This window comes from Chaetura pelagica, unplaced genomic scaffold, assembly GCF_000747805.2.
Source record: "Chaetura pelagica isolate M959 unplaced genomic scaffold, ChaPel_1.0 scaffold420, whole genome shotgun sequence".
In the NCBI taxonomy this organism is placed as follows: Eukaryota; Metazoa; Chordata; class Aves; order Apodiformes; family Apodidae; genus Chaetura; species Chaetura pelagica.
This window is the reverse complement of record NW_009951919.1, coordinates 2,746,332-2,758,587: the sequence shown is the minus strand read 5'-3', so window position 1 is coordinate 2,758,587 and position 12,256 is coordinate 2,746,332. Positions and strand designations below refer to the sequence as shown.

Sequence of the window (12,256 nt, the reverse complement as noted above, 5' to 3'; positions counted from 1 at the left end):
CAGACAGAAAGCTTTTTGAGATCCTGGAATGAAAAGCCTCAAAGGCTCTAAAGTATTATTAGAAATCTCTTGCTCTGATGGGACACGTGCCATAAGAAAAACAAGAGGCAAGGAGGATTTCTGATCATTATTTTAACATAACTACTCACCACCAAGAAAATTTCCAATTCTAGTTCAAAAGCAGTCAAGTAAGATATAATTTGAAAAATGTAAACTACAGAGAACATATACTTAGGGTTGGAAAATAGTTCCCTGTCACTGCAGGTTAATTATCTTTCCTGTGGGCTGTGTCAGACAGGGCTGAGCAGACCCAGTTTGACCAGCACCAAAACTCAGTGGCAATTCCCCCTCAACACAGCAAAACTAGGGGGCTGGATTCTAAGAGAGCATAATTTGCCTGCAAGATCAGATCCTTTCATCTCATTTTAAAATTGCAACAATGGACACGTATGTCATTTTTTCCAGGCTTACAGAGTTTTCCAAGTAGAGGATTTGCTTCCACACACACGAACAGAAATCCTAGCAAAGAAGAGACTGAGTTATTATTAAACTCGGTGGAAAAAACCCAAACTCACAACTAATCCAGCACAATTCTTCCTTTGTTTGACAATATGACAAGAAATACCTTTTCAAAACTCCTCTTCTTCAAATCCCAAGTCAGAATTTAATCTTCTGTTCCTGATACTCACATTTCAAGCAGGCAGTGGGGTAATGTAAGAACATGTTTAAGAACATCTTCATCTTTCCCTTTTCTTCTGCCATTTATTCACATTTCAAAACAGAAAATGTTTGTCCCCCACTGTGATACTAGTCTTATTAAGCCAAGACTGACACTTGGCAATGCCTCTCAGCTACACAACAAAACTAAACTCCAAGTTTAATTAAATCCCAGCAAAAGAAATCTTACTTGACCCACAGATACCAGTGTATGGAGCCACTGCAGTGAAACACAGGCCATTTAGTCACAAGTAGTTATTAGCATCTTAGAAATCTGCCTTAATTTCTCTGACAGAACTGCTGTGATATAAAACCAAAATGAGACACTTCATAAATAACATCTTTATTAATGAGTTTTCCTTTTCACATTCTTTAAAATGGTGCTGAATTGAAATCTGCATAGTCAAGAGTGCAAAAAATAAGTAAATTAATTGAAGTCAGGCCCAAATGTGAATGTTGCTTTAAGTTAAGACTGGTCACAATGATAGGAACTCCAGAACTAAATGATCAGGGAGATGTGGACAGAGTAGGGATGAAAACCACCAGAAAAACTCTCATATTTGTCTAGTAAGGAAGTCTCACACAAAGACACACAACACCCATTCACATTCACGTGCACACCAGAATGTAAACTACAGGAGAAAGACACTTCCTCTACTGGATGAAATGGAACAGAGCAAGAGTATTTGTGTCTTTAACTGAGTGTTGATCAACTGTTCCCACAAGAGGAACCATTACAATACCCAGGGGGATAAACACAAGGTTCAGGTCTCTTCATGCCCTTATCACAACCACATTTAAACTACAGTAGGAAATGTGTTATGGAAATACACTAAGGATTACCTTTAACACATACTTCTAGAGCAGTATCACTTCCTTTCTTTATTAATTCTTCATATTCTCATCCCTTTCCTTACTGCTGATGTTTTGCACAGCAGGTTGGAAGAGCAAGTGAAGAAGACTTCTGAGTGCCCAGGTAATGGCTCAGCCTGTGGAAGTGGTCTGCAGCAGGACACCTCCACCTCCAGCTTCATCTCCATACACACTGGCAACACAGTCCCAAGTCTCCCACATCCTCACCATAGAGCGACTGCAAGGAGTATTTTTAATATTTACACCATCCACTGATGTAGCTGTTGCTGCAAGGAGTATTTTTAATATTTACACCATCTGATGTAGCTGTTTTTCCCTGCATTCTAACCATCATCAGAAAAATCTACAGAAGGAAAAAGGAGGCAGGTCCCCTACATAACAGTAGGTGGTAAAGACTGACCCATTGTCCATGTGCTGGTGAGAGGCCATTTCTTACCTCCAGTTTGGATTTATGCAGCAGAGATGCTGCTCTGCAGCTGAGCACTAGTTTAAATGCAGAAATCTCTTATGTTGGCCATTTGGAAAAGCTACCCAACATTATCACTCTGAACTTTACCAGGCACCAACTGGGCTTAACACTCTGCATATGATCGTGCAGGAATAAACTTCAGTTATCATTTACATTAATTAGGTTCTGAATTATTCATATGCACAATCCAGGACTGTAGGGAACTGATCATCAATATTCAATCATCTAAGTTCAGATCTGGGCAAGGAATGAGTCTCATTTATTTGCTCTGAGCTCTAAATTTGAGATTCAAGCCCAGCAGGTCAAAAGAAAAAGTTATTTATGAAATCAAACCAATCATAAAGACATTTGATGCCATGGATATTTGAAACATAAGGCCTGAAGTATTCTGGAGAAGACCAGTGAGTAAAAGGGATTCAGTTAAAAACACCCTCATGAGCAGTTGATGCTCTTACAAGGGGGAAACAAACTACACAGTGAAACTCAAACCCATCATGGTGAAATGGTGACTCCAGGGCTGAAACCCTACCTGTGTTTGACAGATGAGAGTGAAACATGCCCAGCACATGAAAAACACTGACAGACCTGTGCTTCAACACCCCTTCTTCAGAGACAACCTGCTTCCTCCTTGGGCAACTAATGCACCCCAAAGATGGGGAAAAACAGCCAGGAGTGTGGACACAAGGACTCCAGAGCACACAACTTCACCCCAGGAACAACCTCCTGGGCAGCCAGCAGCTGCCACACTGGCTGGGTTTCAGGGCAGAACCACAGAAAACAATCCATCTTGTTCCACTTCAAAACACCAAAAATAAAGGTGGCTGTTGGGTGTGGGCTGATCAACCTTCTCAAGCAGCAGCAGCAACTTGATTGGGTTTTTTTGCCTGGAAATTCCACAGGCAAATCTGCTGGCAGACCCCCAAACTATTTAAATTAGGAACAGAATATTTAGTGCAGTGGTACTCTTAATTTCTTCAAAAAACATCCCTGTATTTCTTGTGTCACTTCAGGGGTTTAAATCAAGAGACCAGAAGAGCAAGACCACATTTGACATTAGTTCAAACTTACATTGGCACACTTTTTAAAGGTGGTGGTTATAAGGGCATCAGATTAAATCTTTCTTTGACTAATGCAAAATCCTAAAATAAATGCAATTTGCTAGTCTGAGAAAAACCCCACCTTACTCTAACATCCAGTGTAACTACTTTGTGGCCTTCTGTGTTTCAGGAAAATATCCCACATCATCAGATCATCAGGCAGCCTCACTAGTTAAGACACAGTAAAATGAAACATTTCCCATTAAAGTTGCCAAAAACTGGATTTAGATTTATTGCATGACGTTGCATAAGAAAGTATATTATTGAAAACTGTAAGGCATCATGCAATTATCCATCAGCTAATTATTTATTATTCCTTGAAAGATGGTTATATACTCTAAAGTTATAAAACCAGTTTCAAAAAAGTACATAAAAAAATTTAACATAAGCATTAAATATTTTTCACATGTTTGTAGTTGTTTTTTTTTCTTTTTCCTTTTTTAGCTGTTAAAAAGTGCATTCAAACATACTGTACTGGAAAGTTGCTCTGACCAGAGGTGGTGCTGGAGATGTTGTTAAATCAAAAGCTGGAAGAGAACGTTGCACGGGATCGGAAAAGCTCACGGGCTGCGATACTTCAACTTAACAAACTTGCTCGAAATAATTCTTCAATCCTCACACTTACAATTTAGCATACGTGATATAATTAGCTAAAAAGGTATGCTTTTAGAACTAAACAGTCAAAGGGATCCAAGTTACGTACACTGAGTGATCAAATAAGGAGCAGACTCAATATCCAGAGCCGGGCAGGAGGAGGCGGCTCCGGCGCTACTCGATGTACTGAGCCATCCAACGGAAGCCCTCCCCATAGCCCTGCCTCTTGAGCACGCTGCACATGAACACTTCTAGGGGCCTGGCATTCAGGTCCTTCAGAGGTATACTGCCCTGTGGGGAGACAGGAGGGAGCCAGGTTACAGGAGCAGCATCAAAAGATGGCTCCTTTCCATGGACGTTTGTTCCCGCGGGGTGTCGTTATTTCGCTGGTGTTGGACCCTGGGATTCCAGAACATAAATGAAACCCAAACATGCATGCCTTACTAAGGTGAGGGTCACCTGAGAAAGGCACATCTTCACCTGCATCCCCATTTGGAGAGGGTGAAGGAGGTGAAACCAGAATGCAGCAGCAGGCACATGCCCAGGGAACTGGAGCACCCACTGTTCCCAGCTGCAGTTCCTGCCCTGTCTCTGCCAACGGGAGCTGGGACACAGCCCCCTGGAAGGGCCCTGCCACCTGCACTGAGCCCTCCTTCCAAGGGACAACAACAGGGCAACTCGTTTTTAGTGCCTGTATCCACATGCCTCCTACAAGCAAGACACTGTACTTGAAATTAAGAACAAAGTATCACCAAGATGCGTAACAGAAATCTGCCTTGTGGCTACAGATGCCAGTAAGAACGTTTTTAACTCTCTCAATCTACAAGCTCAGACCTCTGCAATGGTGTAAATCTATTTCTAAGCTTTAAGTAAGCACATTAAGTAACAAATTGCACTAAGTCTGCATTTTAAATGAGAAAAGTTGATCCAGTTTTCTTTTACAGCTCTCTCTAGAACTCTAGCCTCTGAAAACTTACTCATCCTTTTAGGGTACTGCATAAGGAAGCTGAAGTGCTAAAAATAATCCTAAGTACAATGAAGGTTTTTCTGAAAAAAAGTGGCATAAAATATGAAGTTAAAAAGTTGTAGAGGAGATGCATCTAACACACACACACCCAAAAAGACTCCAGAATTCATTTATCCCACATTCCGTTATTATGTACCAAGTACTTTATAAATTAAAAACCATTTATTTTGTGTAGCTGGAGTGAACTGGAATCAACACACAAATAAGGCAAACAGACTCTCTACCAGAAAAAAAATAAAAAATAACAAAGCTATTAAAAACAGACCAGGAGCATTACCTTTCCTGTTGTCTGGCCATAGAGACCAAACATCTCTCGTAACCTCTCTTCACTGATGGCTTCAGGTCTGTCAATTTTGTTACCAAGAATTAGGATAGGCACATTAGCAATGGTTTCATCTGTCATTAGTGACTGCAAAGGAGAAAGGAGGAGAGATTGATTTAGAATATAGAAGGTCAAATTGCTACTACTTCTGTCCAGGTGACAGCAGAGTTCTGTTGGATACTGGGAATTTGAGCTTATTTCTTATAAGTTAAAACCTTCAAAAATCTTAAACTTACATCAAGTTCTTCTTTTGATTCAAGCAACCTTTCATGGTCTGCACAGTCCACCAAGAACACAATGCCATTGATGGCAGGCAGATAGTTCTTCCACACTCTGCGAGCTACAGGGAAGATGGGAATTAAAACAAAAGGAAATTACAAAAGAAAATCCAGAGCAATGCATATCAGTAATTAGGAAGCAAAAGGATTATTTTTTTTTTAAGTTTTAACTTATGTTACCAGTCTTCCAGATGCAATTTCATGTCTTACAAAGCTTGGAATAATGCAGAAAAGTATCATTCTCTTTACTGTTATCACCACTCTATCCCATCTGGACAGGGATGTACTCAAACTTTGCCTGTTCCTCCAGGAATTATGTCAGCAAAGGTAAATCTGAAGCATAAAGCTCAAAGGTAAATGCAAGTGATTCAAAGTACAGAATCCTCTCCAAAATACAGGTATCAGTCAAAAAAATCCACTCTACTGCAGCTATTTGGGATTTGTGATAAGTGGTGGAGACAGACAACAGAGCAGTGAATGTTTCTTGCCCTGTGTGGGAAGTCAATCCCTGCAGTGTGGTCACAATTCTAACCTGAAACATGGGGAGTGCAGACAACTCTGCCTCAGTTCAGAGGAGGGAGCCCATGTATTCTCTTACCTTGAGCATGTCCACCCAGATCAAAGGTTGTGAAAGTCATGCCAGCAATTGTCAGCTCTTCTGAAGCTAGAAAGACACAGAATTATGTACTCTGTGGAAATTATGCAGCACATTGGAGCAGTCTAACCTTCTAGCAGGTAGATTTTACTTTGTCTTGGGTCTTTTCAGTATTTTGTTATTCAAGACACAAAACATCTTCTCTCAAAATCTGTGACATGTTTGTTTAATGGTTAAGAGCATTTTGTTGTTAAAACACGTGCGAAATATCTACAATGCTAAGAATAGCAGAGAGTATTGGTACATTATTTATCCCTATATACACATTACACAAACAACAGTTGGCTCTGGCATCTGGTTTGCCACAAAGATAGCATTTCATGTACAATACTGCTCAGGGTTTCTCTTCACATCCTTTCTCAGTTTTTCAGCTCCTTACTGGACTTCACCAATCCATATTTTTCACCTGCATTGAACTTTTCCTCTTGTGAGGCTACCAGGATAACAATTACACAGCAATCTCTGAGCCAAAAGAAAAAACCAAAAGAGAAAACATTACAGAAATGCTAATTTTCCAGCCACTCAGAGAAGCTGCTTCCAAAGACTGAAAAAGCAAATTTCCCACAGGTTCTGTCATCTAGACTTTCAGCTCCACCATTTTGCTTGTTACACTTCATTTCAAACACACCAGATTGAACTATCATGAATAATACTTGAACTATACCCAGTTTGTAAACCCAGAAATTCTCCAGTTTCTCTCCAATTGCACAGTTGCTCTTATATATACTCTTATATATGTGTGTATATATAAATACATATATAAAATCAGGTCCTGCTTTTCCTGCAACATTTTAAATACTCCCTATCTATGGAAGCAGCAATATTAACTTACTGGGGTGTAATGTGGGGACATGTTGTCCCAGTCTGTCATCCTTGAGCATGTGCAGCAGTGTAGTCTTTCCAGCATTGTCCAGTCCAAGAAACACTAGTTTGCCCGATTTCTTGTACAGTCCTAGAAGAAAGAAGGACCCAGTGAACAATCAGTTAAATGGGTGGGAGTTCATCTTCAGCACTAGAGATGATTTCACTCCCAGGAACAAAGTGTTACAGTCACGGTACAAAATACAGACCAGCCAAGCTGCACTGTGCACTTTATCAGTGCCCTTTATCCAGGTTCTCCTGCTTGCACAAACTGCTCTGACACTGGCTCATGTGCTTCCAGGATGATTAGAGGGAGAGGCACACCAGGGATGTTAACGTGTCCCTCATGTAAATGCATTTATGTTATCTTAGGAAAACCACATAAGAGGACTAAGTTCTGCCAGTGTAGCTCACTCTGCCCCAGCTAAATTGCATGACTATATCCTGAATGGCATTGTCAGGGCAACTCTGACACACCTGCTGTCATGTGGTAATGCCTTCCTAGCAGGAGTAAGAAATTTTATTTTCACTGATTGTCATCTTTGTGAAAATGCCTTTTCCCCTTTTTTCCCCCCTTTCTACTTGTAACCACAGTAAATGCAACAGTTGCTGTGAAGGAGAGGCAGGAGGTGCAAAACACCAACACCATATTTTCTTCAGCTTGGGATTATCAAAGGGCAATTCTCTTGCAACTTGCCAACACTACATCCTATGCCAGGATTATTTTTCACTGCTTCAAACTAACTGACATTCAAAGCAAAACATTTTAAAGCCAAATTAAATTTAAAAAAATGTATATTCTGTACCGAAAAAATGACTCCAGAGTGTCTTAACTTTGCCTTTTTAAAGCAGAAAATCTTCCCTTATTCTCTCCTCAAAGGGCTGTGGCTGGATATTCCACACTGCACATCTCCTTAGGAACAACTACTGACCCCCCAGCCTTCACCAGTGCTGAAGAGGGCAGAGCACTTACTGCAGAGGCTGAGGAAATACACACATGGACATTTTCTTCAAAAGCAAACCTGAGCTGTGTTCTAACAGAATTCTCTTTCTGAGTAAAAAGAATTGCAAAATACGGCCAAAAATTGCAACGTGGGAGGTTTTTACATCACCAGGATCCTTTGCTGCATCAGGTCACAGTATTATGGTGCTTCACAAAAGGCTGAAGAGAAGTTTGTTTTACCACCACAGAAACATTTTGTGAAGTACACCAGCAGGTTTTGCAGCATCACCCTGTGCTGTGCCCGGGGAAGTGCCTGGGAGCCATCCAAGGGGAACACTATCAGCCAGCCTGGGTCTCCCTGCACCAGGAGGACAGTGGGCACAGCAAGCCAGTAGCATCACTTTCTGGGGCCCTCATTTATTTTTCCTCTTAGCCAACATGTTTCATTAGGTGGGACGTGAAGTGCTGCTGCTGCCAGGTGGCTGCTCAGCCTGGCGGATGGCGCAGCAGGACAGGGACACTTGTGCCTCTGCCTGGCTGACCCTTACACCCTGCTGGTTGCTCACCTCCCTCTGCCTTCAAGCTAATCTCTGGTATCACATTCCAGAGGGACACATTGTGCACTTTGCAGGAAGGAATATTCTTTCCTATTCCTCAGCATATTTCATTAATGATGTTTATTACCCCAGGAACTGAGCAGTGTCTTCACAGCTCTTTCAAACTCAACTCTGACTTCCCAAGCTCACCTTCTCACATGCCCTAACATGTATTAACTATGAAACTACACAGCAGTGGAAAGTACTCATGTTTACAGAGAAAAAAGGAGTGGACAAACATTGTCAGGCATTTCACATATTAACTGATGTCACAGGAGAAAGCCCAATTCACAGTTACCAGTTTCAACAAAACCCTACTGAACGATAATATTTTTGCCACTCTCAGCCTGGAAATCCAGGAGCTTTTGCTCCCTAATCAGGTGCTCCTGCTTTCTCTGAAAGATTTCACACTTCCTAAGAGTCTTTCATAGAAACACAAGACAAACTAGCAGCAATACTTCAGCTATGAGCTACACCAAGACTAGAGTTTATATATATATATATATATGTATACATATATTTATTTTTTGTGTATTCTAAAACTATGTGTGTGCAAAGATGTACTTTATAAAGTGATCTCATCAGCCTGCTGGCAGGAGAGGCAGCACAAGGAACTGCAAGAACCTTCCCAAATGTTATGATCAACTTTCTTCAACTGTACATCTGAGAATGAAAAGGGAAGGTGTTTTTTCTAGAATAAAAAGGTTTTATTGAAAGTAATTCTCCTTCCTACTTCAAGCTCCAGTATCCTTCACCAGAATTAGACTTTGCATGCAGAGAGATGGGAAAGCAGGCTAGTATGCAGTAATCACTGCTGTGCTAAGGAAGAAGAGATAAGGAAGATTAGTCAACTTAGTTAAAATTTCACTGGCTAATATTTGATAGCAGGCCAAGGGTCTAACATTCAGCAAAAAGTTTAAACTTTCAACTGATAAAAGGCAGGTGGCACAGCTTGTCATGATTCCTTAACCTCAAATGCTTTTTATCTGCTTCAATAAAATCCTTGGTACTTGCAAACTGTGCCTTTTACCCATGTGATCTGCAACTTCTGTTCCTCTTTTTAGTATCCTTAACATTCCCTTCCCTTTCATTTTTGGGGTTTTTTTTGTTTGTTTGTTTGGTGTTGGGTTTTTTTGCCTCCTCCTGCCTTTGACAAGCTAATATTTCACCTTGGGTCAATATGGACTGCAGACTCTTTTGGCCAGGGAATACTTTCCTGAGGCTCTTCAGCAGATGCCAGTGAAGTTTCACACAAAATAACACACTGCTGAACATGAGCAAGGGCTTCAATATCCAGCACTGCTCTTTTGTGGAAAAGTCCCTCATATTTGGATTCTCAAGTGATACCTTCATGTGCAAAAGAACTTAATTAAAATAACTGAGTGATTTACAGAAGAAAAAAAACAGGAGAAACTCCATCAAAGCAAACTGAATTACAGTGTAATTAAGTGTAGTATGATTAGAAAAGTCAAACTAAAGTGTAATTTTTTTCAAGAGGTTAAAGGATTAATGTAAGGTTGAGTGGGGAACACACTCTGGAAATACTTAGTATTTGCTAAGTGAACCTTTTGTTTGAGTGTTACTGAATATACACCAAAACAAACCATCTTATTTAACCAGCGGCTACATTTGAAGATAACAGAAGTGAGCAGACATTTAATACAAGAATAGCACAAAGGAAAAAACCCAAACAATAAAAAACTTACCTAAAAACTGTAACACGCTACTGAAACCACTATAAATCCAGCTAAATATGAAGGACATATCTGAATCTTATAGTCTGAAATAAACAGAAAATATCATGTATTAAAGATACTTCAGAACAGAACATTAGACATTGTAAGGTATTTATGGATTAAAAAATATATAATCAAGCTGCTATGCTCACCCCTGGGAAAGAAACAAGTGGCCAGGATGGACTGCTCAAACTGATGAATTCAGTTGTTCCTGCCCCCCAAAAAAACCCTTTGCCACCAAAGGCTGGGTTGCTTCTGAAGAAGGGGCCACAACAGAGGTGTTGGGGGAGCTGTGGCACACCTTGAGTGCCCAGAAGGGCAGGCAGCACAGAGGAGGAACCACCACTGCTGCCAATGTGATGCTTTTGGGCACAAGAATAAACCATGACTAGGCTCTCTGCAGCTATCAGCAATTACTTTCTTAGATGTCATCTTAATTTCTTCATTGTCTGAAGTGAGGATAATGACACTGAAAGCACCAGTTTGACAGTGAATTAGTATCCAGTATGAAAACCTCTTGAGAGACTAAAGGAACACCCTTAGAAACATTTAGCCAGCTAATTCCTACTGGAACACACAGCCCCTGCTAGCATCAAGGGACGTGGGAAGTCCAACTGTCCTCAAGGAACTAGACTGTGGTGTCTTGGGGGAGGTCACAAGATGACTTCAGGGCAGCAGACCCTGGGACACAGCACACAGTAAGCACAAGGGACGTGGGAAGTCCAACTGTCCTCAAGAAACTAGACTGTGGTGTCTTGGGGAGGTCACAAGATGACTTTAGGGCAGCAGACCCCGGGTCACAGCACACAGTAAGCAAACACAGGTGAGAACCAGATCAAAATCCAAGCATATGTCACTGCAACTACACGCGTGACAATATGCAGAGTTTCTCCACTACACAACAACAGGTGTATCACAGAAAGACAGTATGGAAAGAATATTCTCATTATGTTTGGTTGCACCAGAACAAAATCTTTTCAGCACATATTTGCCTCCCTGGTTGAAGACTGCATAGGACAAGAAGTCCTTGGTTTCTCCATAACTAACCCTGAAACCATTACTCATGTCTAATGTTGCTCTGAACTGATCAGCTGCAACAGGCACAAATTTTAAGAATACAAATCAAACACGTTTGTCAATGCATAAACACCCAGTTACACAACGTCATGACAGAAACTGTCCCTTGCACAGCTAAAAAGCAAAGGTCAAGAATAAGCAAACATGGTAGAACATAAACGTCAGCAGATTTATTTATTGCTTGAGCAAAATACCAATCGAGAAAAGCCTCTGTGGGGCTTAGAAAAACCATTGACTCAAATAACCTGCAAATCAGGGCAAACACTGTGATGTAAGAGAAGTGCTCAGATTACTGAGGTGAGAATAACTTCACAGTGTTTAGTTCTACTAACTTTTTCCATGTGTTGAGCTTACGGGTAAAGCAACAAAAAAAATCCCTACGTGTTTCCGAAAAGACTTTAAGGGTCAAGATTCAAATGATTACAGCAGGAACAGGATCATCCTGCAAACACAGGTGAAGTGGCATTAACATAGGTTAAATTTCAAGCCCCACAAGAAAAGCAGTGTTAGAATCAGAGCTGTCCAAATACTCCCAGAACAGCCTCCGTATCAGCTGGAAGGGCTTAAAGGGAAATGCTTTTTAAATCGGGGAAAAAACAGGACAGCTAATTGCAGAGGCACACTGGTAATATTTGAATACTGATATTAAATCTACTCTTATCGCACAGGAAAAGTAACTACACAACTCAGAGCAGTGTCAAACCAAAGCATCACCAAGCCATCGTGGCTCTGTTGGTATCAAGAGTGGCTGTGGTGTGAACACGTCCGGGTCACGGAGCTGCAGCGACTGATGGGAGGGCTGGGGCTGCTCAGCAGGCAGGGACCCACATCCCAGGCTTGTGGGAAAAACACCAGGGACCCACATCCCAGGCTTGTGGGAAAAACACCAGGGACCCACACTCCCAGGCTTGTGGGAAAAATACCAGAAACATGAAAACTCTGGCAATGGCTGTTCACAAGCCACGGGGAAGACAAAAAGCCTATTTTAAGGTTATTTCAAGGCTTCTCTTT

General features: G+C 41.1%; 1 protein-coding gene across 1 annotated transcript; it reads right to left on the bottom strand.

Annotated features, from left to right (window-relative positions):
- Positions 1-3,358: 3,358 nt before the first annotated feature.
- On the bottom strand, positions 3,359-10,214 carry SAR1B (secretion associated, Ras related GTPase 1B). The gene is made up of 6 exons (XM_009995477.1): positions 10,139-10,214; positions 6,865-6,984; positions 5,976-6,041; positions 5,336-5,439; positions 5,055-5,186; positions 3,359-4,041 (listed from the first exon to the last, which is right to left on the bottom strand). Exons 1-6 carry the CDS (start codon positions 10,194-10,196, stop codon positions 3,925-3,927), a joined length of 597 nt encoding a protein of 198 aa, XP_009993779.1. The 5' UTR covers positions 10,197-10,214; the 3' UTR covers positions 3,359-3,924.
- Between the last annotated feature and the right edge of the window lie 2,042 nt (positions 10,215-12,256).

What these genes read in the sequence shown, in the direction of transcription:
- SAR1B (XM_009995477.1), bottom strand. Translation starts at nt 10,196, where the DNA reads ATGTCCTTCATATTTAGCTGGATTTATAGTGGTTTCAGTAGCGTGTTA. An exon ending in TGTCCCCACATTACACCCCA is followed by an intron (nt 6,042 to 6,864) that starts GTAAGTTAATAT and finishes GTGTCTTTCTAG; the next exon opens with CTTCAGAAGAGCTGACAATT. An exon ending in TCTGGGTGGACATGCTCAAG is followed by an intron (nt 5,440 to 5,975) that starts GTAAGAGAATAC and finishes TCTTCCCTGTAG; the next exon opens with CTCGCAGAGTGTGGAAGAAC.